This window comes from Anas platyrhynchos, chromosome 2 (assembly GCF_047663525.1).
Source record: "Anas platyrhynchos isolate ZD024472 breed Pekin duck chromosome 2, IASCAAS_PekinDuck_T2T, whole genome shotgun sequence".
NCBI classification, from domain to species: domain Eukaryota; kingdom Metazoa; phylum Chordata; class Aves; order Anseriformes; family Anatidae; genus Anas; species Anas platyrhynchos.
In genome coordinates this window covers 63,718,367-63,742,864 of record NC_092588.1, presented here as the reverse complement: position 1 = coordinate 63,742,864, position 24,498 = coordinate 63,718,367, and the positions used below count along the sequence as shown (strand labels likewise).

Genomic DNA, 24,498 nt, shown 5'->3' with positions numbered 1-24,498 from the left:
CCGCGGCGCAGCTTCGAGAGCCGCGAGGGAGCAGCGTGCAGGGCCCTTGTGCTACCCGGGAGGCAGCGGCTCCCCCAAAGGGCCTCCTCTCCTGGCTCATCGACAGAACAAGCTGTCGTGGCCCCTACAGACCACGGTGTCCTCAGATAAATGAAGAGGAGGCTGCTGAGTGTGGGGGTGTATTTTGGATTGGCTAGGAAACTGGATTTCTTTACTTCATTACTGCTTTAAGGATGAAAAAGAGTTGGTGTTGGGATGCTTTTTGGCAAAAGGACACAGCGTCCAGTGAAGGCCTGGGAACCTCAACCCAGGGCTTTCTAGGCAGAGCTGTCCCAAAGCAGCAGTCACAGCACTGGTGAGGCTGGCAGGGCCCTCTGGAGGCCGCCTGGTCCCACCCCTGCTCCAGCAGGGACACCCAGAGCTGGCTGCCCATGGCCACGTCCAGGCAGCTTCTGAATGTGTCCAAAGATGAGACCCCACAGCCTCTCTGGGCAGCCTGTGGCAGTGCTCAGTCACCCACACAGCACAGAAGTGCTGCCTGGTGTTCATACAGCACCTCTACACGTGCAGAAAGTCTGAAGTTACCTGAAACAGTCCTTCAGGTGCACGGATCCCAGTAGAAAAGTAGGCAAAATATTAGGTGAAGAAAGCAGGGAGGCAGGTTTTGAAACCTGCATGTTAGGTGAAGTAGAACTCTACCCACTTTCTGTCGCTAAATTGCTTGTGATTAGTACATTTCTGCCAAATGTGTTGTTTCTGACAAGCTGTTGTGTTGTCTTATAAGGTCTTTAGTTATATTATCCTTGCAAATAGCATGCAACACCGTGTCCAGCTGAAGGAGCCACACTTGAAGAGAAACTGAAGAGAAGTCACAGAAATGCCTAAAGGCTGAGAAAACGAACCCCCAGCCAGAGTCCGGGAGCAAAAACTGCTTGGGTTGCCATGAAGAACAGCAACAGAGAACTTCCTCAGAATAACTAAATACATTATGTAAGACACAAACATTTCGTGACAGAGATCAAGCTAATTCTACCGAGATCCAATTTTCAGAATTTGAGGCTAATTAAATTCAAATTATATATAAATGAGGATAACTATTAAAATAATTTACCCAGGACTGCACAGGACTCTCCATCACTTAGCATTTCTTTATTTTTTATTTTTTTTTTTCTTAAGAAAACTGTTCGACCTATGTGATGAAGAATTTTGTTTAAGGATGTCCGATGGTCTATGTTATCCATGAGACTCAACTGGTTGATCATGGTGGCTCTTTCTGGCCCTAAAATCTACTCTTCTACCTCAATCTCCTCTCTAGTGAAAAAAAGGAAGAAAGTGAATCCACCAACCCAAAGAGCTGTTAAAAATGTTAATAGTAAATACTAAAAAATAATAAAAATAACTAAGAAAAAACTATATAATGCTTGACTTACAGAGGGTGTTTTGCAAATATCAGGGATCATATGTTGTGCTTACAGCACAGCGAAGGTTTGCCTAACATAGCATATATAAAATCTCTTTTTAATTTCCTTCAAAGAAAATATGGACACATTTGGCTATGAGCTTCTAAAGAAAAACAGTTCGTGTGCACTCAGGAGACGTGTTGTAGTCTGACAGTTATCTATAGTTTCTGTCTGAGCCCAGCACACGTCATCCCCTTCGTTCCTCCTACATGCATCTGCACCACACATATGCATCCCCATGCTCTTTACATGCCTTCCCTCGGCAGAGCCAGAATTCTCCCCCCTTCCCAGTGTTCTCTCAGCCACTGCAGCCCAGCGACAAGTGCCGGAAAATATCAGAAATACACACGAACGAGGGCATTATGTGCGTGCAGAGCAGACCCTTGCCCTGTGCAGCACAGATGGGCAGAGCTTGGAGAGGCAACCAAGGCCACGCATGGGCTGTAGGGTCCATCCAATGCTAGGTACATGACTAAACCCAATTATGTCAGAGGCGTCAACCCTCATTTTCTGGGCGCCTTGGTCTGATTTCTAAAAGTGATGAGCATTCAGCACTGCAGCTGAAGGCATTGAGGACTGTGTTCTGAACAACCGCACACAAAAGATTGTGTTTTCTGAAAAATCAGGTCCTAAATGCCTGGAATTGAGTAAATAAATATACATCTTTCAGAATTATCTTTGCTAATAAGACCATATGTCTTGGCATTATTATAAAGATCAATTCAGCAGTTTTGACGTACTTAGCTATTTTTGTCACAATTATCACAGGAAAGGCTGTGACAAAATTAATAGCACTGTGTTCAGAACAGGATTTAAACAGCGTGTAGTATGGAGCCAGAACCACGAGGTGGATGAGGATAATAAAGGAAACCATTGAATTTCTACCTCACTGAGTAATGTTCATCATAGAGGTGGCTGTTATGAAAAAAAAAAAAAAAGCAAAACAAAACAACAACAACAAAAAAAACCTAGAGATTATGAGAGAGCTTGAGATTAGTTTAATGCATGTCCACATGGGTGAGGAATTCACGTCTTTAATTCTTGTGTTTCCTAACTTACTTTTTTTCTTGAGATTTGAAGATGTAAATAATTAACTTAAAAAAAAAAAAAAAAAAAAAGGCTTAGATGCAATTTTTTTTAAGTGGTTTTAAATATTAAGCTGTTTTCAGAACTTCTGACATGCACTGTGCTACTTCAGGAAGGATATGGACCATAGCACACTTAAAAACACACAACAAAATCAGACTGGATGTACATGTATGTCTGGTACAATCCTGTACAGTTAGTGGAGTGGCATCTCTTTCTACCAGGCTTGACTTGGAGTCCTCCATTTGTCTTTGCCACAGAGCGTTAGAGGAGAATATTGGGTTGCCACGGGAGCTGGACTACCCTTTGCATAATAAGGTATGATCAGTGATGAAAAAATTTGCTGCAGCTGGGGCACTTAGGATATTGTCTGATCCATACGGATTATTTCATGATTAACAACACACTCAATCTCGCATTGCAGTCTTGCCCTCAGGAGGGATATTAATGTACCATGTTTCACCTTTAAAGTCTCAGGAATGTAATATCTTTGAGATCTCTGTCCCTCTGTTACATTTGGTGGAACCAGACTAGCAGGTCATAAAAAGCTACTTTTGGAGATGGAAAGGAGGATGCTGTGGAAGCATAACTATCACTTCCACAGCAAATTTGACCAAAAACAGTAAGACAGGTCAATGAAATATTGCTGCCATGAATGTGTAGCATAGCAGGGCCTCAGTTCAGCTGTTTTTAAACCATGTCTAGAACAAGTTCTGGGGGTAGCTTTAGACTGTCAGTACAGATCTCCATACAAGCAAACAAGTAGATACATCAGGTGTATTCATATCTTTTCAGATAGGTTCTGGCCAGACTTAGCTCTTTGCTTTTATGATGACGCTGCTAGAGATAAAGCGTTCATTAAGTTTGCCTAGCTCATTAATTTGTCTACACTTGTTCACAATTGCTACTGGGGGGTAAATGTCCTTAGATAAAAAGAACAGCGTAACTTTGAATGGGGTGTATCACTATTAGCACAAGAAACACGTGGCCCTGACTTGGCAGCTTCTTGTGTTGTTTTATCCCCGTGCCCAACTCCCCTCTTCTACCATAAGGCGATGCATGCTCCAGCACCCATATGCCAGTGCAACAAAGTGCATTAGACACGTCACTTTGAGCTGACCCTCCTGTAAATTCACCAGCACTCCTGGTATTCCTTTCCCAGCCACCTGGGTTTTAATCTTTTGCTCATCATTTCATCACACTCTGATAGTGCATGTTTGGGGTTCTCTTAGAAACAGGTGAAAAATGATCTTTGATAAGAGTACTTATCGTTGCACAGCCACCAGGCCAAACTAGCAGCATGGTGCACGTTTGGAGCAAACGCTCCATCCAGTACGATCAGAAAGCCTGTAGCCTTCAAAGGATGACTGCAGAGAGGCTACAGGATTGACCAGGTGAAACAAAGAGAAATGCTGGGAACAATTTTAGGAGTTTTCTACTGTAAAGACAAAATGGCACTAATTTAAATGGAATTTTAATCAGGAAAGGATGGTTTATCAAAATCAGGGAGACTCTTCACAGCAGCCAATATGCTGGTGATCCCCTCCAGCCAGTGGGCCAAGCTCCAAATCCAAGTCCTTTAAAGAATACTGCCATACACCATAACAATATTCTCATTTCTCTGACTCTTCTTTTCCACAAAGGGCTTCTTAAAAGGTTTTAGTGGCTGCAGTACAGAATAGGAGTCAACACATATAACAGCTCAAAATCTGGACATCTGCAAATATCACTGTAGACAGAGGGACTGTGTGGAAAAGAGAAATAAGTGAGTGTCTCTGACTCAGAAAAGAGCACTGCCTGAATTCATAGGAACTTCTGTGGCACAAGAAGTACGTAGCAGAGTGAAAGTTCCCCAAGAAGAGAAGCAAAAGAGGACTGGATTTGGGACTTAATCTTCCAAAAGAGGACTAAGGATGACAAAATGGAGACTGGCATCGTTATTATTATAGAAGTTATTATGAAATACGTGTGTGCGTGTGTGTAGGAGTGGGAGAGCAGGGAGAAAGATGACTTATAAACTTATATGTAACATCAGCATGCTGAGAAGATGCAATCCCATTCTTCTCCTGGATTTGCTACTCTTTGTTCCTCCTTCTCAGTCATTCAGTCTAACAAAAGGAGAAGCAGAGGATGAAAGGCCAAACACCATGTAATAGAGGTTCAAAAGAGCTTAGATACGGGAAGATCCATGGGAAAAAAAAAAAAAAAAAAAAAAAAAAAGAAGAGAGAGAGAGAGAGAAAGAAAAAAAAATGGAAAAATAAAAAGGAAAAAAATCCATAAACTTTAAGGGAAAAAAAATGTTTTTTTTCAAACCCCGTTGCAGAAAATGGGAATGCAGAGAAAAATTGAAATGAAACATGAAGTATTTCCACCTAGAACTGAGTGAATTGTATTAGCTTGATGCTTAAATTGGCATCATTATTATTGTTATGGCTGCAATTCAGTCTTTTAAAACGTTTTTGCTAACAGTGTAAGAATGCTAACAGTGAAAGAAGCAGGTCAAAGTTTAGACATACACACCGAGAGCCAGGCTGGCACGTGAATCGTCAAGATTTTGCTCAGTTCTTGCAAGTCTTCTGTTTAATGAAGTACATGAAAACCAGAATGAAAACTCACAAATTCCAGTTCTTTCACGTACGGATTCTGACAACAAAAGTCAAAGTAAAAACGGATGTAGCTATTATTTTTTGAGATTATAAAAGCAGCTAAACAAGTTATACGTGTTGAAAGGCTTGATAGTTTTATCTGCTACAACGACAGAGTGGTAAGCACCTTGGTTTGGATACATACTCAGATTTACTGCAGGACTTTAACTATGGATGTGTAAGTGTACGATTTCCTCTCCAGGAACAGGAGTTTCTCCTTTGTCAGCAGTAATAACATATCTATTCTTAATTTTTTTTCACAGATCTACAGGCGTAGCTACCTTTGTTTGTTGACAATTTGTGCCACTTTCCATTTTAAATATTTTTCCTGGTTTAGACATATGTCTTCACAGGAAAAAAAAAATATGAATAAGGACATTTTGAACTTGTCTGCAGTGCAACTTCATCCTCTAATACTATTTATATGTTCCAACTCTAAAGTAATCAATATATATAAAAAAATATTCTCATTAATATCTCCAGCAGTAGTATTTTCTTTGTGCTCATTAAATTTCTTGTAATATAATTTTAGATATTTTTAAAGTTGCAAATTTAATTTTGTCAAACAAGTAATGACTGCAACTATTTCACTTTATACAATGAGGATAAGAGGTGGTGGAAAAATTTGACCTTTTACCTTCAAAACTCCCAGGATTTTTTCAGTCTCCTGCATAAAAATGAAAACACGTGGTATATACATACTACCACAGTATAACCTGTCATAAAGCACTTGCTATAATCCAAAATCACCCGACACTAACAAAACAGCTGGTTTAACTTTTAGTGATTCTCAGCCACTCTTGAAAAGTAATAAATGGGAATTTTTCATTGAGTCAAAATTTTAGGGAATCTCCTAGATTGTACGGTAGGGGAGAGCTCTTGTATTTGCTTTTATAGCACGCCTTCCCTCCCCAGTTCCTGAGCACCTATCTACTCCAAGACAGAAATATTTTGTTAATCATTACATCTTTGCAAATCGGCCTGAAAGGACCTCAAGAGATCCTGTAGAGCAACCTTCCCTGCTTTATACTGAATCGGCTGTACCAAAGCCAGTTAGAAGTTTCAGATCTGAATAAAAAGGCTCACGAGTATGAAAACCCTGTCTGCTTTTTTCTAGCTAGACCAGTTGATATAGCAAAAATATATATATATATATTACATATTTCTATGTTCTTTTCCATTCTTACAACACAACTGTTAAACTCCTCCAAGAGCTGCCAATACTTAAGAATTACAGCATCTGTGGGCACCACAGAAATTTTATTGTAGCATTTAACTATTACTAAAATCACAAAACTTTTCCTATGCACATTAACCTAAATTTCCCTCACTACAACATGAGACTGTAATTTCTAGCCCTAGTGACATGAAGTTAGCAGTTTAATCTCACCTAACTTTACAACTAACCCTGTCTTTCTAAAGAGCATTAACTCTTTCTCTTTATTCTTCCCATCCCTAAACTAAACAATTCTTCGTGCTTCTTAAGTTCTCTAATTATCTATCATTCTTGTTGCTTTCCTCTGGACTCTTAATTTGGTCTGCATCTTTCTGCAAGTACCATGCACCCAAATTAACGTCATACTCCATTGAAAGTCCTACCTGGGCTGAGGTTTTTCATGTATCTTACAACCAACGCTCCTGTTTTCACATCCCATTGTTCCGTCCAGCATTTTCACCACAGTGTGATGCTACTGACTCATGCTCAGCTAGTGATCCACCAATTTTCCACATTCTTTTCTCCTTAGCATGTGTTGCCTAGTCAGCCATTCTCCATTCCATATTTGAGTAAAAGATTATTCCTGATTTCACAGCCCTGCAACCTGCTTGGTTTTCTGGAGGTTGTTACTCAGCCAAAATCACTCCACATCTGACCCGTGTCTTTTAAAACGCCCAAAACCTTTTTTCAGCATGGCGACATCTGTAGGCTGAGTGTCCACATGCTCTGCCCATCACATGAGCCACCAATGACTGGGAAGAGCTTTGAACTTCAAGCAAATCCCTGTGGAATCCCAACCCCAGTGATTTGCTTCTCAGTCCCTTTGGTCTCACCCTAAATCACTGGGATCTCTTCAACCACAGAACAAAATAAATGGGCTGAAACAAGAAGAAAATATCATGCCTGTGAAAAGATTCCTCATTTGAGAACGACGGAGAGATGAAGACTCATACTGACAAGTGCACTAGGAATTCTCAGACATCAGAAAAACACATGTTGGAGGAAAAAATCCTTGTGAAAGACAATGAAGCCAAGAATAGCCCGCTTTCCAAAAAGTGCTGCCATGGCTATGGGGTGAGAGCACGATATTTGGAGTTTCAGCAAAGGAAACAGTTTGAGAGACTCCTTGGGATCGTGACTCCTAGGGATCGGTATACTACAAAACGCAGCAAACTGCTCCTGAGAAAGCAAGACAATGACCCCAAAACTGCCACGTGTTCAACTTCACTCCATCTCAGATCCAAAGTTACGAAAGAGGAAGAATTCTGCTAACAGTGGGTTTTTACAGTCCTAATGAGTGACAAAATTTGATTTTAAGTTAGCACACATTTTCAGCGAGTTAAACCCACTGAAATGACCACCATCGAGCAGAAATACAAATAAAGTTTAAAGAATAAATATTTCATGTCTTTAACGCATGCACAGGTATTTCTGTTGAATGCAGAGCAATACCTCTGGTGCACCTGGCTCCCCTGCAGCCACAGGACAGTAGAAACACATGCTTGCAAATAATGTGTTTTGCAGCCTCAGATGTAATAGCCTGCATCATAGAAGTGACTTATTTGCTGCCTGCAAATGCAGCCTCAATTCCAAACTGTAGAAAATCTGGTCCAGCCCAAAGCAATCTCGCCATCTGACAAGTACCTGGGTTCATGCTGAAAGCCTCACTCTTATACAAAGTAAGTCAAGCTGTTCTGCTGCCTACACGCTGCTAAGCACCGCCGCCCGGCCGAATTTTGCACCACCATCCTGCACTTGCCCTGCTCCTTCCTACCAGAAGGCACCTACCGGGGAGGAAGGATAAGGTCCAGAATAAGGTTTCAAAAATAAAAGTAAAAGAGGTACCCTGGGCTTCTTGCTATTGTAGCTGCATGGCTGTGTACCTGAGGATTGTACTTGAGTCAAGAGACCCTACGTTGCCTATGCTGAAATGGGTGTATCACACACTGGCACCAGGGACCTCAGGGGTTCATGAGTATTTGTGGTGTGTTTAGCTGGCATCACGTTGGCAGCACCTGCATTTTGTCCATCCCTCCTGCACAGCCCTGTAAGTCTGTCCTCTCAAATTCTGCGGTTACTCATGTCATGTTTCTTGCATTGATAACAGCAGAACGCAGCATCAGCTGCTGTAGACAACTCAACAATCATGACTATGAAGACAAGCTGAACAAAATCCAAAGTGACTGTCAACAGCTTGGGGGGATTTCTGGAGGAACAGAGCAAGGCAAACATGCTCCTGAAGCATGCCTGGCTCAGGATGTTCAGCTGGTCCCTAACTCCGTCGAACTCTTTGCAAAAAAAAATAAAAATATATATATATATAATAATATAAAAAAAAAAATAATGAAATTTTCATTCTTCATACAGAGACAGAAGTCTGCATCAGGGTTACCTTCTAGAAGAGTAGCCACTTGGTACACGCAAGTCTGCATAGTTGCTCTCATGTCCATCTTTTCTGCACTGACCTCAAGAAATTTGCAGAAATCCTTGCCTGCGTTTCCTGGAAGCGATTTGCATAAAGAGCCAACAAAGAAACTATTTCTCCAAAAGCAGCAGCTCTTCCTTCTGCTAGCCGAGTACGGCTGGATTTATTTCTGTATACATATCGGCGTATACCTCTGACATACAGCTGACCTTTTCAAACCACCGTACCAGCTGATAACTGACAGGAAATGAATTTCTGGGGCGAGGACAATTTTTGCTTTTTGTGTCTGCCTGCAGAGCTGCCCCATCCTGAGCGTCAGCAAGCGCTGCGAATTCTTCCTTTACTGCCTGCCGTAGCCGTGTCATGAGGATGGTGAAGACCATCAGCAAGCTCTCACAAATACAGTAGCAACACAGTAATCGTGTGGGAATATTAAAAGTGATGAACGTCGAGTCGCTCACCTCATGGCCAGCACACCAAACCAACGAGGTCTCCTCTCTGAACCTCAGAGGGAAGCAGCCGGGAGGTCCTGGCCGCTCAGGTAGCCCCATCAAAGAGTCAGCAGCCAGCGTTGAGCAGAATCGCGCTCGTGCTGCTCACGCAGATTGTGTTAGCAGTTGATGAATTGTGGTTATCTGAGCTATAGCTTATTCCTCATGGGTAAGCCGACTCAAATTGAAAACATCACCACTCTTCAGCAACAGGTTTTTGTGTGTGGACATGAGTCAAATTAGAAGCAATGTCTGAGCTGGGACTCCAGTTATTCCATAGTGAAGACAACCCCGTGTTATCCAAATTCATCCCCTTCCAGGGACTCAACTTTATTGGTTATTCAAACATTACTGTAAAAAAACCTTGGCTGACACTTCCTACCCAAACTTGGCTATTCCTTAAATTTTCCTCCAAAATCTGCTTTGTCCTAGCTGTCTCTGGGCACAAAGGGACACTCCCACATCCTTTACATTCCATTTGGGGCTAATTGAACTCACATGTCAGCATGAATCAGCACTAATTACCAGGAATATTAAGGAAAGATTTGGCACCGGACTTTGGTTATTCAACAGTGGAGCCCCCACGTTTCGTGGGGTCTCGGGTTAAACCAAACCCCTTAAAAGCACTACAGAAAAAGCTCTACCGAGTCCTTAGTCCAGTTCAACGCCGTACAGGCAGATGCTGATGCCGAAACTGCCTCTGCCATATTTTCTGATACACCTACGGAAAGGCAAACCGAACGGAAAAATCATTTCTGACTACTAAATCCTCCACGGTAGAGTTCAAATCTGTTTATACGCTGAAACTGATGAATCAATATTAGACCGGCTGGCTGGTTTTTGTAAGCATCCCCACTGCAAACATGGCCTAGCAATGCATTTCCTCATTACGACTCCTGGGCAGAAATCTGAATCGATGGGAAGCCGGGGGTAACGACAAACCTCCCCCTCCCCGTGGCTCATTTGGACAAAAACCACCGAAACCACAGCAGCGCGCGTTCTCCACGTACGAGCGTTCCTGCTCAGGCTGGGGAGCGTAGGTGTTTGCATGCTGTCCCGATACGGCTTCCAGAAACCCAGTCCTCTCTTCCAGCCTAGAGAACACCCAAATATGCTCCGACAGTCAGCTACCGAAAACACGACGCCACCACAAACACACCGGCACGCAGTAGACGCGACGGCGAGGAGCGAGGACTGTCTCAGCCGGTGTTCGGCCAGGGTGCCGGCTGGAGCAACAGCGTGAAAGTCCCTACCAGAGCCTTAACCAGCAACTCTGCTCCTTAACATCCACGTTACTCGCTGCTTTATTTTTCAAGGAAATAAATTCATGCCCTTGGTTGCAAATTAACTGAGTGTCTCGATCGTGAATTTGATCTTGTCGGTCATGAAGTCCCTTTGCTTAAGTGCCACGATTTAAGTCTTAGCCCAGGATAGTAACAATCTTCTACGCTCCATAAAAGAGAACTGTTTTATTTTATCTAGTGCAAACATATGTGCATCAACACCCTTCTCAACAGACTACTTCTGAGCCCAAACAGACCGTTCGGTTTTATTTAAACCCGGTCCCGGTTGTCTTTTTCAAGCCTCCAACTACCAAACAGCGTCAAGCATTTTCTTGGGTTTTTCTGTTGTCTCTCTCTTTTTTTTTTTTTTTTGGTTTTTAGTCCATCTCCTAGAAACTCACTAAATGACGCACGAACATTGTTTGCGCCCGTCTTAAGAAAGAAAAAGTTCTTTCTATGAGATATAACTTGGTTTTACGCTCTCTCTGTTTTAATCCAGCGAACGCGTAGAGGCACAGCTTCACCCCAAGACGCACAAAACTCTTGTTTACTAACCCAAGTAACCCCAAGTCAGAAAAAGCACCGGAGCCCTTCCCTCGCCGATTCTCCCCCCCGGTTTTCGCGTGTCAAACTGAAACACGAAAAGAACTCGGCGCTCTCGGGCTGCACAGCGCCGAAACCACCCCCAAATTTTGGGGGGTTTCTCCCCGCGCCGTGCTCCCCGTGTGCCAGGTGAGCGCAGCCGGGGCTGGATGAGGCCGCTTGAGGGGAGCTTCCCCTCGCCCTCTTCTCCCCCGGAGCCCTCCGGAGGCAGCCGGGGAAGGGATGCCGGCGGAGGTGCCTCGGCGGAGCCTTTCGCTGCCTCTTTTTTCGGCTCCGGGCTCTCCGAGGGCATCACCCGGCACCCCGGGGGGGCGTCGGTGCGGGAGCCGCGGGGCTCGGCGGGCGCACGGGGGAGGCAGCGGCGGCACCGGGGCAGGGTGAGAGACCCCCGGCACCCCACGGAGCCCCTCGGGGAGGGCTTCCTCGTCGTCCCCATCCCCCGGGAGCCGTCCGTGCCGGGCGGCTGACTTACCCCACGGTGCCCGCCAGCACGCCAAGTTTTCTCCGGGCGGCGGCGGCTGCGGCGGCGGCGGGGCGAGGGGCGGCGGGGCCGGAGAGGGTGGCGGCGGCGGCGGCGGCGGGGAAGGATGCTCGGTCCTCCGCTCCCCTCGGCGCTCCAGGTGGCGATCTGGGGGAAGGCTGAGCGAAGGCGGCCGCCCGCCGGGTCCCCGCTCTCGCACGCGATCCCCGGCCCGCCGCCGGCACGGCCCGACGGCAGCAGAGGGCGCTGCGGCGGCACCGGAGGGCGGGCGGCGGGATGCGGGATGCCGGGGGGACCGCGGCCGGGATGGGGAAAGGGGGCTCCGGGCTCCGGGCTGCTGTTCCTGCTGCTGCTGGTGGTGCTGCTGTTGTTTCCTTCGCCTCCTTCTCTTCTCCTTGCTCTCGCCCCCCCTCCCCGCTTTGGGAAGAGCCCCGCTGCCTACCGGGTCCGGGTCGCTACACCTGCCCGCCGGACCGGGAGGGCAGCCCCGAGAAGGCGGTAAGGGGGGAAAAAAAAGGAGAAATAAATAAATAAATACATAAATAAATAATAAATAAATGAAAAAAAAAAAAAAGGCAGCGCCTCTTTCCCCGCCTGCCCGGAGCTGCCCCCCCCGGCCGCTGCCCTGCCCCGTCCCCACGCCCTGCTCCCCGCCCGCCGGGGCCTCTCTCGGCCTTTCCCTCCCGGGGCTGCTCGCCCCGCACGGTGTTTGCCGGCCCCGGCAGGGGATGTTCACCCGCTGGGCTCACCCACAGGTTGCTGGTTTGGGCTGGGAGAGCCCCCCGGTCCCGGTCGGGCAGCCAGAGTCAGTGGGGTGGCGTGGGGTGGCTGGGAGGGGAGCGGGGCTCTCCGTGGTGGGACACCGTGGAGAACCACAATCACAGAGCCCTTTCCAAAACCCACTGCTGCTCCTCACCCCGTTACTGACCAGGGGGGCAGACACCCTGACGGACACGGCCCTTCGGCCAGCAGAGCCCTGCCTTCACCACTTACACAACGTGGTGGCTCCCCAGCACTGCATACATCTACACCGTTGCTTCTCGGGGTCACTCCTTGCTTTACACCCCACTGCCTGACCTGGTGGCCAACGCTGAGTCTTTGGCTTGCCCGCTCTGCCCGCCTTTTATCCAGGAGACCTGGCTTTGGCAGGTGTCTCCCCATACAACGTCTCCGTCCCTCTGTCACCCAAGCTCTTCCAGACGAGGGGAAGCCCGGACCCCAACCCTCCCGTCTTGTGTATGGAGATGGAGCGGCTCGGCTCGCAGGAAAACTATTGTTCCAGCAAAATAGAACCAGTCAGTGTTGTTGATTGCTCTGTTACATCTTCCCAGACAGAGCCTTGGCAATAAAAATAGATGCAATAATCCACATGGACAGTTGCAATTGTAAACGGCATTCAAAAAGCAAAGACGGAATTCATGGCTTGACACAGACATATCCCCAATCCGTCAGGATGTGACACATTGGCAAGGCGTCTGTGCCAAACTATGAATTCCATTATTTACTTTTCTTCTGACTGCTATTTATGATTGTAACCTTCACAGTAAATTAGTGTATCTATTTTATATCAGGCATTTTCTGAGAGGCTTTGGTATTGTCTGCACTTATTATATTCACAGAATTGATGGAAGTTATACCAATTCAGGCCACCATAAATCTTTGGGGACCGCAGGCCGTGCTTATGTTAGGACGATTTGCCAGCAGAAGCCTACCAGCAAAATCCTATCTGGCAGAGGCTGGGCCTATGTTTGGAAAGAGAAATCAAAGGCCATCATCACTGAATAGCTCTCCACTAGATGGAACAATGGTGCTTCGGCTGCCAGGCCATCGACACTGAATGATTTACCCAGAAGAGGAGCGGGCTGGGGGTGGGACCCAGAGCGCGCTGGATGATGGGGACGCCGTCATGTGGCAACTATTGTTCGCAGCTCCTCGCCGCCAGCGCCCGAGGAGAGCCCCGGAGGTGGGAGGCAACGAGTTAGCGGGCACGTGAAGCCACACGAAGACACGTCTGAGCTCTTCGGCCGGGCAGAAATCGGCTCTGATTTTGGAGTGGTGTCACCATAGCAGGTTCATTGGGTTGGGAGCGGTGCCGAGCTAGCGCACACCCAGCTGGAAACCGGACCCCCTCGCACCTGTCTGCATCGATACGTCCGAAGGCGACGTTTCGGATGTTTTACAGGAGCTGTTTTCACAGATGGATGACCCAGCCTGCAGAGAGAATGCTCCTACCGTGCTCCCTTCGCTCCCTGATTTCTAAATTTTGTTAAAAGTAATTGCATTTGCCAGGCAAGAATTGTTTTTCATAATCTCTTGCCGCTGACTGTTTATACTTATACCAGCTCTGTGCAGATCCTTTTTATACAAGTTAGGCTTACTGAACAACTGCCAGATAGTTCTGCTTTCCTTCTTGAATTTTAATTGCTTACTTGCCCGGTATCTATTTTTAAAGTGGAGCTGTAAATGGAGCAGCAAGTTCCACCACTCACCGTAGATGCAGAGGGTCAGCACCCTCCTTACGCCTCCTCCACTCCCTCCTGCAGGGGACGAGCAGGGATCTGGACCTGGGCTGCCAAAGCATTGAACCACGGGCACGGTTATTCAAGTTTCGGTGTGCCTCGAGACGCTTTGCAGGACTGGAAGTGGAGCTCAGCATTTCGCAGGGCTGAGACCACGGTTATCAGGAGGCACCGATTTTATAGTATTGGTGCGTTTCTCTGTAAATTCCTGCGTACAAAGGTACGGGGAAAGACACAGAAACTGTGGTGGCTGCTGAGGCCGGAGGGCTGAGCAGTCTGAGCTGCATCCTGTGGCCACGGACACTCGGTCTGCAGAGTGCCCATGGGCGGCTTTCAGACCCTGCGTCCTCGCAGCAGATCTGTGCCCACGTGTGCACACAGATCAGTTCAAAGCAGAACTTTGAAAGATATCTCCCCTCATAGTCCCTAGGTGGAAATCACAGGTGTGTTCATTCAAAGTGCTCAGCCTCGACTCCACACCTTCGTTTTCAGGACCATATGCTGCCAATTTCTCACACAGCCCCACTTCACTTCTGGAAAATAATTATAGATCTCAGTCTTAATCTTCTTTCTTACGGACATCATTATTTCAAGCTCCTACACACTCAGAACATTCATTTTATCTCTAGCATTATTGCTTTTCAAATGTAATTTGCTTCTGAACGCTATCCTTTCTCTCTTTTTTTTAGTATTTCCCATTATTTTTAGACTACCGGGAAGGGAGGTGATCTTGTGCGGGAGACTAACAGGGAGCTGGAAGCCAATATAATTTTCTTCTTGATGCTTTAAATGACACACACTATTGGAAAAAGGAGACAGACATTCTTAATATTCTCATAAACACAAGCATTTCCTCACGAAGCCACACTGGTTGCTTCTTATTCTTTCCATACTGCTTTTATAAACTCTTGAAGTACAAAGTGATTGAAATATAGTAGGTCTCCAGATTGTCAGATCTTGAGATTTCAAATTACCTTCTTTTCTTTTTAACAGAGCTTTTCAGAACTATCCCATTTGATTTGTTAAAAAGGAAAAAAGCAGTATGATATTTGGATGACTTTCTTCTTAAGCTGCAAGCAGTCCTCAGTCCGTGTTTAGTCTCTGTTTTAATCAGCTGTCCATAAGAAATGCAGAAGTCAAATCACAGATCACAATAGCATCTTGAATTGCTTGTTTGTCTTTTAGTTTTCAGGATGTACTTAATAGCTATGAGATAGTCTCTACACCTGCATACTTATAAAGGTTGCTTCTGGTAACTTCATCCCAGTGCCTTGCACAACAACAGAAATTTTATCACCTGAGCCGCTTTTGCTGCCGTTTTCCTCTTCCTGCTCCTCAGGGGGCTGTAGGTGCGTAGGGCTGCCGTGCTGAAGTTTTTTGGGTGAAGGCTTCTGAAGGCTGCAGAAAGGGGTAGAGGAACTGAGGCTGCCGCACTGCTGCTGCCCACATGCGGGGAGTGCTGCTTGCTGCCTTGCTGCATGAGACACCGGGTCGGCAGCTGCCTCTGCAGCCCAGGGGCCAGGCAAAGCAAGAGGCACCGTCTCGGGCAACAGCACCCTGGAAGTGGCAGCGACCTCAGTGCCGAACCTCAGTCACTTTTGTCAAAAAGCTTAGAAGAAGAGCGAGGACTTATAGCAAGGTATTTTTTTCCCAGCCTCTGTGATGCTTCTTGCACGCCTCTGTGTGTTTGTTTCAGTTCTGTTTCCAGCAATTCCCCAGACCTTTCTTACCTAGAATTAAATATGATCTTGCGAATTGTGGCAAAATGCAAAAAAGAAGTGTTTATCATATTCACAGAGAGACTGGAAAAAAAAAAAAAAAAAAAAGGAAAATAAGGGTGTTTAGAAATTGAAATCTTAACTGTACTTTCCCGACTTCAGTAAGTAGAAGGAAAATTATAAGGATCTATTTAAACGAACATTATAAGATACCAAATATGATTTGTTGTATTACTCATTTCTCATTAGAAATCATGCAAACAGCTAAACGGGGTTGATTTCCTTAAGTATTAACAGAGGGGGCTAAAGCAACAGGGAAACGGCAGAGCAGAGCTCTTACAGGTCATTATTGTCTATAAAAATCAATAAGTAACTGCATCATGTCACTGAATTTTCAAGTCAGTTCCCTCCATATGGTCCATCTTCCCTCAGACAAGTCAGTTGCTAAAAACAAGCAGTAAGTCATCCCCATTCTTTTATTTTAATACTGTAAAAAATATTTGTTTTTATAACCAAATTGATTTAAGACTTGGTGCAGCCACAAAACATTCTAAACAGATGTCTAACTTGAAAGACACTAGCATACTTTCTTACCCCATAGTTATGGAAATTTGAGGTGCACGGAACCTGAAACTTAGATTTTTCAGCCCAAAGGAAAATGCATATATATATATATATTTATATATATATAAAACATCTGTTATTAGAAGTATGTATTTAGAATAACAATGGGCTTCATTGAATAGAAAACACGCTCGTTACACGGATCTGTAACTGGATTAAAAGCTGTGCAAACAGAAAAGTTGTTACATTACTTATGATTTATGTGCAGAGGAAATATCACTGTATTAATATGCGGATTTCTGTTTACAGCTGTAGATGGCACAAGAAAGGGAAAGATTTTATTGACGCATCGATGAAGAATCTGAAGTGTAGCAGAGCCTGAAAGCTTTTATAATTGTTTGCTCGAGCGCAGCATTTTCTAGGTGAAGTGTTAGAAATGTTGCGTCCTGAGGAGCGCAGCCACAGAGGAGCACCAAACACTTCTGTGTTTGACCTTGGACACAGGATTACGATAGTATGGGAACTATATTCTCCTTCGGAAAATTGCCTGCTGCCTTCCTCTGCTCAGGGCACTGATTGGTAAAGCAGGCACTGCACATTCATCAGCCTGTTCTGTAGCTCTTCCAGTGGAGTTTCAGTGGAGAGAACAAAGTGGATTTCTGTTGTGGAGAACAGAGATGCACTGGGCTTGTTTTTTCATGCTTTGGATGTCCTCCTCCATGTGGATGCTCATGTGTGTGCACGTGGTAAGGAACAGGAGAAAGGTGCAGGTGTTTTTTTGTATTTTCATTGAATTTACACTGTTGAATAGTGCAAACTTTAATTATATGTCTGGTCTGAGTGCCTAAACCTACCAGGTTTCTGTTGGAAGGTTTGTGGGGAGAGGAGGGCTGCATATTGCTGACTGTACAGAGATCCAGGGCTCTGCACAGCTCAACAGCTTCTTGCCTCTCCCACAATAGGGTAGAATCATAGAATCATTAATGTTGGAAAAGTTCTTCAAGATCACCTGGTCCAACCATCACCCTACTACCAATGTCACCCACTAAATCATGTCCCTAAGCAGCAGGTCCCAATATGAAGCACTGATCTTGGTGAAGGGAGGCAGCACTGTCTCTGCTTTCCCCCGGGAAACAGTTTGGCTGTAGGTGCTTCATGGACATGAATTCATCCTTAAAGTACAAAGTGTAGATGTTACGAAGCGTGCAAATATTATGCACTGCACTAAGAGTAAAATTTCAAATTAAGGAAAAAGGAGAATCTGAGATAATACCTTGAACACAATGAAATCAAATCTACTGTCAATAGACTGCCTTCCTCGGGGTTGATGCAAGACCTAAAGGCACTATGCTCCCCTAAGCAGGGAAGAACTGAGACAGGTGAGTCTTGCCAGCACAATTCCTGGTAGTGTTTTACTCACTTATGTGCTAATAGAAATAAGGTTTGGGAGCCTGTAGTTTCTCTGTCAATAAAGGCAAAAGTTTGGAAGCAGACAGAAATTTTGGCAAAGCCTCCCCTGGCAGAGTTTGGCTGCTCACCTTTGCGATCTGCCATCACACCTGTCCATCGTCTGGCATTTTTACCAGCTGCATCCCATTCAAGTCCCTCTTCTGCTAGCTCCTAGGAGAAGTTTAATATTTTCATCTCACTCTACTGTCATTCTTGCCCTTTCGTTCCTGATCTCCTTCTTTGTCTTTCCCTTGCCTTAGAGACACCTTTGAGAAATGGTGCTGTTTGTCACCGAGGCCTCTCTTTCTCCCAGACAAGCCAGAAGTTTGGTCTCCTTTAACTCAGCAGGACAGTAAATTTCAGGCACAGGCACAAAGCTGTATTTGTCAGTACAAAGTTCAATGGAGAAGGCACAGCCAAAGTGTTGCTTCATCGCGCCTTAGCTGTCTTCTTCACTGTGATTTATGGAAGGCTTGAGATAATGCTTGATAACTTTACTATAAAAAAAAATGCTCCGCCAAGATGCATACTGAAAATTCACAATGTTTTTTTCTGAATTAATTTCCTTTGTCATCAAAATCCAATATGTATTTTGTAGTCGCATGCTCAGCGATGTGCTGCCCTGCTCTCAAATGTTTCCGTGTGGAGGCTTGGGACGCATCAGGATGGCTGGTGAAAGCCAGGTATGCAGCACTGGGGAGAAGAAATGGCCAGGTTAGAAAGCTAAAGCAGGAGAGATGTGGAACTTCAGGCATCAACTTGGTTGACTTCAGGGGGAGTAAGATGGGGTTTTGCTGTAGATATTGAATACTTCCAGATTTTATGGCTAACTGCAAGACACATGTAATAAGTTTAACTAAGGAGTTACCTTTATTCATGCATTAGATATTTGAACCAAATATTTGAACCAAACCTCTGCAAAGACAGGATAAGGAGAAATAGCAGGTCTCGTGTTAAATATCTTGAGGTTCTTATATTAAAAACACTGAAGCTGAACAGGATGGCACTAGACCTTCACATTTGTTTTTCCAGCTCCGTCCAATCTGTCCTTGTCCCTTGTTTTCTCTGGTACTCAGTTTGAGCTGGGGTGGATTGCCATCCTTTCTCTAAGCTCACAAGAGGCAGAAATTTTATCAAAGAAAAAATAAAAGTAACATAAACAAGAAGAAAAACAAACTGAGGCGACATATGTAGCAGGCTGGGCTTGCATTCAGTTACTTTCACCAGCGTGCTAATCCAGTGTGATATTCCAAACAGAAACAGAGCCCCCAGAGTGCAAGAAGGAACATCAAGTCTTTCCCTTAGGGAGTCCTCGCAACTCTTCTGCCTCTCTGGAACTTAAAAATCAGCATACCAACCTCAGGCACTGAGCGATTCTTGCCATCTTCTCTGAAGCGCTGCTGACAGAGCAAGTGTCCTCGGGGGAAGGAGGCTGGCTGGTGGTGGAGCGAGAGGATGGGGTGCCATCTCCATTTCTGCAAAGCCTTGTCAGCTATCTGGTGCTCTCTCTCAGGAGGAGTCATCAATCTTGTTTCCTTGGCACTTGCTGTCTGTCATCAACCTCTCTTCTGTTGGCCATGCCTAAATGTGTGGGTCTGAATGAGCGCACTATGCCAACAACCCCGTCCAATTCCTGAGCGGGGAGACATGACGGGAGCCTTGCCAAGTGTGCTGTTTGCCTCCAGTGCTGTTGTTGGCCACTTTCAAGTCCCTGATCTTTATTCCGTGCTGTAGGGTGTTGCACCCACAGCCCTGCACAGCTATTACAGGGGCTGTACTGCCAGCTGATACCCTTGGTATCAGCTTCCACCTCAAGAAAGGACTCTCTGCCCCTTCACTTTACCCCAAAGACAGGCATCAGCTGGAGCAGGATGACCAAGGATAAAAAAAAACATCCACTCTGGATGTGCCTGTTGAGCCCTAGAGTGTGCAAGTCCAACAACACCAAAACTTGGCTGCACCTGAACATGAAGAGTAGCATCTGCTCATTTTGACCCCAGGAGCAGTAACATCATTCACAGTTTTCCACTCGACTCCCATTCCTCCTACAGAGAATGGCAGCCACAGGCACTGCCATGCCCCGCAGGAAAAGGCACCTGCAGAACATCAGCCCTTTCCAACCTGGCCAGCCAGAACTTGAGTACCTCGCTGTAATTGCCCCTAGCAGCGGGGCAGGTTTGTTGTCTGTCTGAGGCAGGAAATCCCCCAGGTCAGCAGTTAGACTCCAATCCTACAAACTTAGACTGGAGCACAATCAAAAGTTGTATCTGGCTCCTTCAGTTTTTTGTAGCAGCTGGAGAACAACATCAGGAGCTTTGCCAGAAGCACTGGGGTGTAGGAACCTCATCTACTAATCACCAAGACTTTGCTAGTTAAAATTTTCTTGCACCGTCTTTCCTCAGGAGTTCCTCCGTGCGTCACGTTTTGCAAATGGAGAATCTTTCAGAGTGCCCAGATGCGCAGATAAATTTTCCTGGTTTTGGGGTGGGGAGATCAAGGCATCCCTCTGAAGCATCTTGGCATCTATGCCTGGAAATTGAATCCAGTCCCTTTCAAAGTCAATCAGTGCCTGGCAAGAAGGTTTACATAAAAGCTGGTTGGTGATGCAGATCCCAGGATTGTGGTCACAGCTTTATACCAATGGTGAGAAGCGCGCCGTAATGCAATTTTCACAAACGGGATTGTTGGTCTTGAACTCTCAGAACTTTTGCTTACATTGTTCTCTGCCTGCACTCTAGAGAGGTTCATCCTGTAAATTTAAGGACAGAAAAAGCCACATGCGGGCTCTGGTTTTGTTTTAGGCTCTTAGGCTAGTATTAGGAGGAGCTCACGCTACGTGGTTACAGTACTGTCACTGTGACTTATGCTTCTTACATATTCTAAGCAATTGAACCAAGAGAAGCATGGGCCAAATGATATAGTGCATCCCTTTTTCCTCTTCCTATCCCACTCCAGCAGGGTCTGCTGCTACTATTCACATTCTTGTCACTTTTTAGCACAGATATAGTTATTGAGGGATAGTGAACAATGTTGTTTTTCATCTTTTTTTTTTTTTTCTAGTGTTTGTCTGTTAAGGCAACTCTTGAGAAAGTTATGCTCCTAGAAAATTTGTGGAGATTGCTCAAAGGCCTGAATTTGAGAGTCGTCTTTTTTGATCAACACTTAGGATAGAAAATAGGTTTCCACAAACTACCAATAAAATATGGTACCAGAGTGATCTTTACTCCCTGAAAGCTGAGAAGTACTGATATATTTTTAGATGTCTGGAGGAAACTCCAATCCATTAAGCAACGTCTTACTATTGAAAGGAGAAAGGGGCACCCCTTATACCCAGCTACCAGTTATTTCCCAACAGGTACTCTCAAAGAAAGAGAAATAAACCTCATCTCTTTTTCTCCCATTGTTAATTGACCAGGGAAAGGAACCCACCCATGTCCTCCTTCCTCTGCACTGCTTCTTCTGGGAAGCCACCATCTGTGGTGGGGAGGGAGATGTAGCAGGCACAAAGCTAGCAAAGGACAAGGACTTCTGCCTGCAGACGGTAAGTAGTGTTCTTAAAATTCACCATCATTCTTCTTTCCTGGGTGACGACAAGGGAAGGGAAGGATTAAAGCTTGGAGCACCTTGAGGAAGAATGTGGTGGGAAGAAAGTGAGCAAAGCTGTTTACAAGACAAGTGATCAGAGCTCCTTTGTTTCAAGGCCATCCTTTACCACTGTATTTGCTGTGGCTGGGTTTATCAGTTCTATACAGGTGAGGTGCAGGGTCTCATGAGATTATCCTCTTTAGGTCTCCCTTCACTGAGGCATTACCAGCTCTGCATAGACCACAGATAGATGCCAGAAGGATGCTGAACTGAAGAACAAAGCGTTCCCAGTCAGATTCCAGAAATTCCATGGGTATCCTGTTCAGTGCTCCAATATCCTATAAAAAAAAAAAATCCATTATTATTTTCTGCGAAGCAAGTCCATTTATTCTCATCCTTTTCCCAGTGGAGGCTAGTAAGAATTACAGCATTCCATTCTAATACACAGGATTTAATAAGTTTCTTCTACAAAAGAGAGGAAAACAGGGGAAAAAATAGTTTCCTTCTTTCTTTTGCCAATAACATCATTATTTCTAAAACTCTGGTCACTCTCATTGCCCTACACGGGTTCACTTTTGGGGGTCTGTTTTACTTGAAGCATTGTGTTTTAAAACTAGGCACTGCTGCATTTCAGTAGTTGTTGTAGACACCTATCCAAAACCAGTATTCTTAACGTGGCAAGATGGGCTGGGTGATGTTTGTCCTGCACAACTCAGTTCTTCAGAGGAAAGGCAGAAAACGCAGGAACAATGAAGAAGTTAATTATCTTTGCTTGGAGGCAATGTGAGCTGTGGAACACAAATATTCAAAAAAAAAAATATAATCAATACAGAAAATAATTGAAAAAAATTCAGTTCAGCTACACTCAAATCTTTGGAAAGAAGGCCAAGTACATGTTTGTCCCAAAACAGAGCTCAACTCTGCATGTCATTGCTCTCTTTTTGAAGGTTATAGAAATTTTTTAGAATAACCTAATTGTGATTTTTTTTTCCCAGCAAAAAAACATGCAGACTAAGATAAAGCACCCTGGTTTTCGTTCCATAGCTGCAATCCCCTCATCGCACTGTACAATTCCTGGTCGTTCCTTGTACTAGGGGCGAGTACACCAAAGAGTGGCAAGATTAATTAAAGCAACCTGGAAAAGCTGCCTAGGGTAGGGGAGCTGCATGAGAATATCCTGAGCCATATTTCAATGCAGACTTCTGCAGATTGTGTCAGTGGCAGCCGTCATGGTCAGGAAATTTTCTTGCCTTAACAATGCCAGCCTTATGCAATAGCACTCCCTGTAGCTTCAAGGATGACAAGTCTCAGCAGGAAGGAAAAATGAAGCAACGGTGATTTCTGGTGGTGTTCTGCAGCAGTTTGGAAGCTTTCCACCTTCAAGACTTCATTTCACTGTATGGAGAAAGACTGTCATTGGAACTTGCACTGGTGCCACCAGTAATCTTGCCTTTAGTAGAGCAGTTTGGTAAGCGTGAAGGAGGGGAGCGATGCATTCCCTGTGCATTGCAAAAGATGGACCTCTAAAACTTATATTTTTTCACCTCCTGTATTCAAAATGTAGCTACACCATAGGATCTGTCCCTGGGCAGATTCCAGAGATACACATCCATCAGTTATTGAAACCTGCAACTTCTACCAGCATTTCTAAGGGTGTTATTCCTCAGCTGAGCTCTAACGTCTTCAGGTGTTTTTCCTCCACAGCATCTGCAGCCTTTTCTAACCTCTTCACAAATCCTTGTGCCACCTAGAAACTGAGGTCTGACAGAGCAAAGAGCTCTCTCCCCTTCTAGCAGCTGACTTCTTTTTTTTTTTGTGAGCATCTCTAGAGTGATGACAGATGGTTCTGATCTTTGCCTAGGAAAAGGAATGGACTGTTCCTCTCCCAGTCCCAGCGCAGGTCTCCTCCCACTGAAAAAAAAAAAAAATCGTCTTAAGCGCTCTCTCTTGCATGCCAACTGGAAAAGTGTTGTTTCTGAGTCACTGCTGGGGCTTCGAGTACTCTCTTCATGTGTCTCCTGCACTAGTCTTACTCCGACGGACAGTGTGGGAAGAATATAAGTGTTATCATTCCAGCAGTCGTCCCCTGCTGTCCTCATAGCCAAAAGAGAGGGGTTGAGACAGGACAGCGCTGATGTTCTTCCCTACTGGGTCTTCCTAGTCACAGTCTTCAGGCTCGTCTCACAGGGGCAGAGAGTTTTCCTCCTATGCAGGCATCTGCCATAAGCTGCTTGCCAGCAGAACTTTTCTGCACCAAAGATTCCTTTGTTTACAGTGTTGTGGTTTTTTTTTTGGACAGTCCAAATATAACCCATTTTTCACACTGATTAAATATTCAGGAGCAATCAGCAGTGCTGAAATTCCCAAGCATGTTTCTTTAGAAAAAAAATGCAGGTGTTAGTAAAGGTCTTTCTCTGATCATTTTGTTCATTCTACCACTTCCTCTTAATAGCAACTGGATAGAGTTTGTCAAAATGATTACACCCCTAGAACGGCAAAACATCTTTTTGTCTGTTTGTTTTAAGAAGGTGAAAGAGTGCAGCAATGAAACCCCAAACAATTTGAACATCTGCGTTTACAAATGTGATTTGACAAGTGGAAAGCTACACCTGGCACATGATTTATTGATTCCGCATTGTGATGCGATGTTCTGGTTTCTTCATGCGCTGACTACAAGTGGCTTGTGGCCACCGATTACAAGGTTCATTACTGGGTTCGATTTCTGATCCAGTTCTTCAGAGCTACTTTCCAGCACGTCAGCCCCCAGCTTCTACTGCTGCATGGGGTTGTTCCTCTCCAGGTGCAGGGCCCCATTACCCAGTTTCTTCCAAGAAGATCCCTGGAGATCTTACTTATTGCCCGGCTTCCCCTTTGCAGAATCCTGAACTCCGTGATCTTATGTTCCCTGTAGCCAAGGCTGCTCCCAGCATTCACATCTCCACCCAGTCTTTCTGTGTTTGTTAGTACAAGGT

The 24,498-nt window shown here is 45.1% G+C and overlaps 1 protein-coding gene across 8 annotated transcripts in view; it reads right to left on the bottom strand.

The window, feature by feature from the left end:
• The window catches only part of AHRR (aryl hydrocarbon receptor repressor), a 93,786-nt gene extending 81,505 nt beyond the window's left edge, over positions 1–12,281 (bottom strand). For 2 of the 8 annotated variants that reach the window (XM_072034867.1, XM_072034865.1), the window contains exons 1-2: positions 6,792–7,062; positions 5,068–5,190 (exon numbers count right to left, since the gene is read on the bottom strand). Coding sequence is in view for 1 of the 8 variants with exons in the window: in XM_038175442.2 (XP_038031370.1) it covers positions 6,792–6,862 (71 nt within the window). In the remaining 7 variants the exon portion in view is untranslated. Of the gene's footprint in view, positions 1–5,067; positions 5,191–6,791; positions 7,063–11,682 lie in introns of those variants that run through there. The other 6 variants (XM_038175442.2, XM_072034864.1, XM_038175443.2 and 3 more) reach the window with 5 other exon arrangements.
• Positions 12,282–24,498: the final 12,217 nt, after the last annotated feature.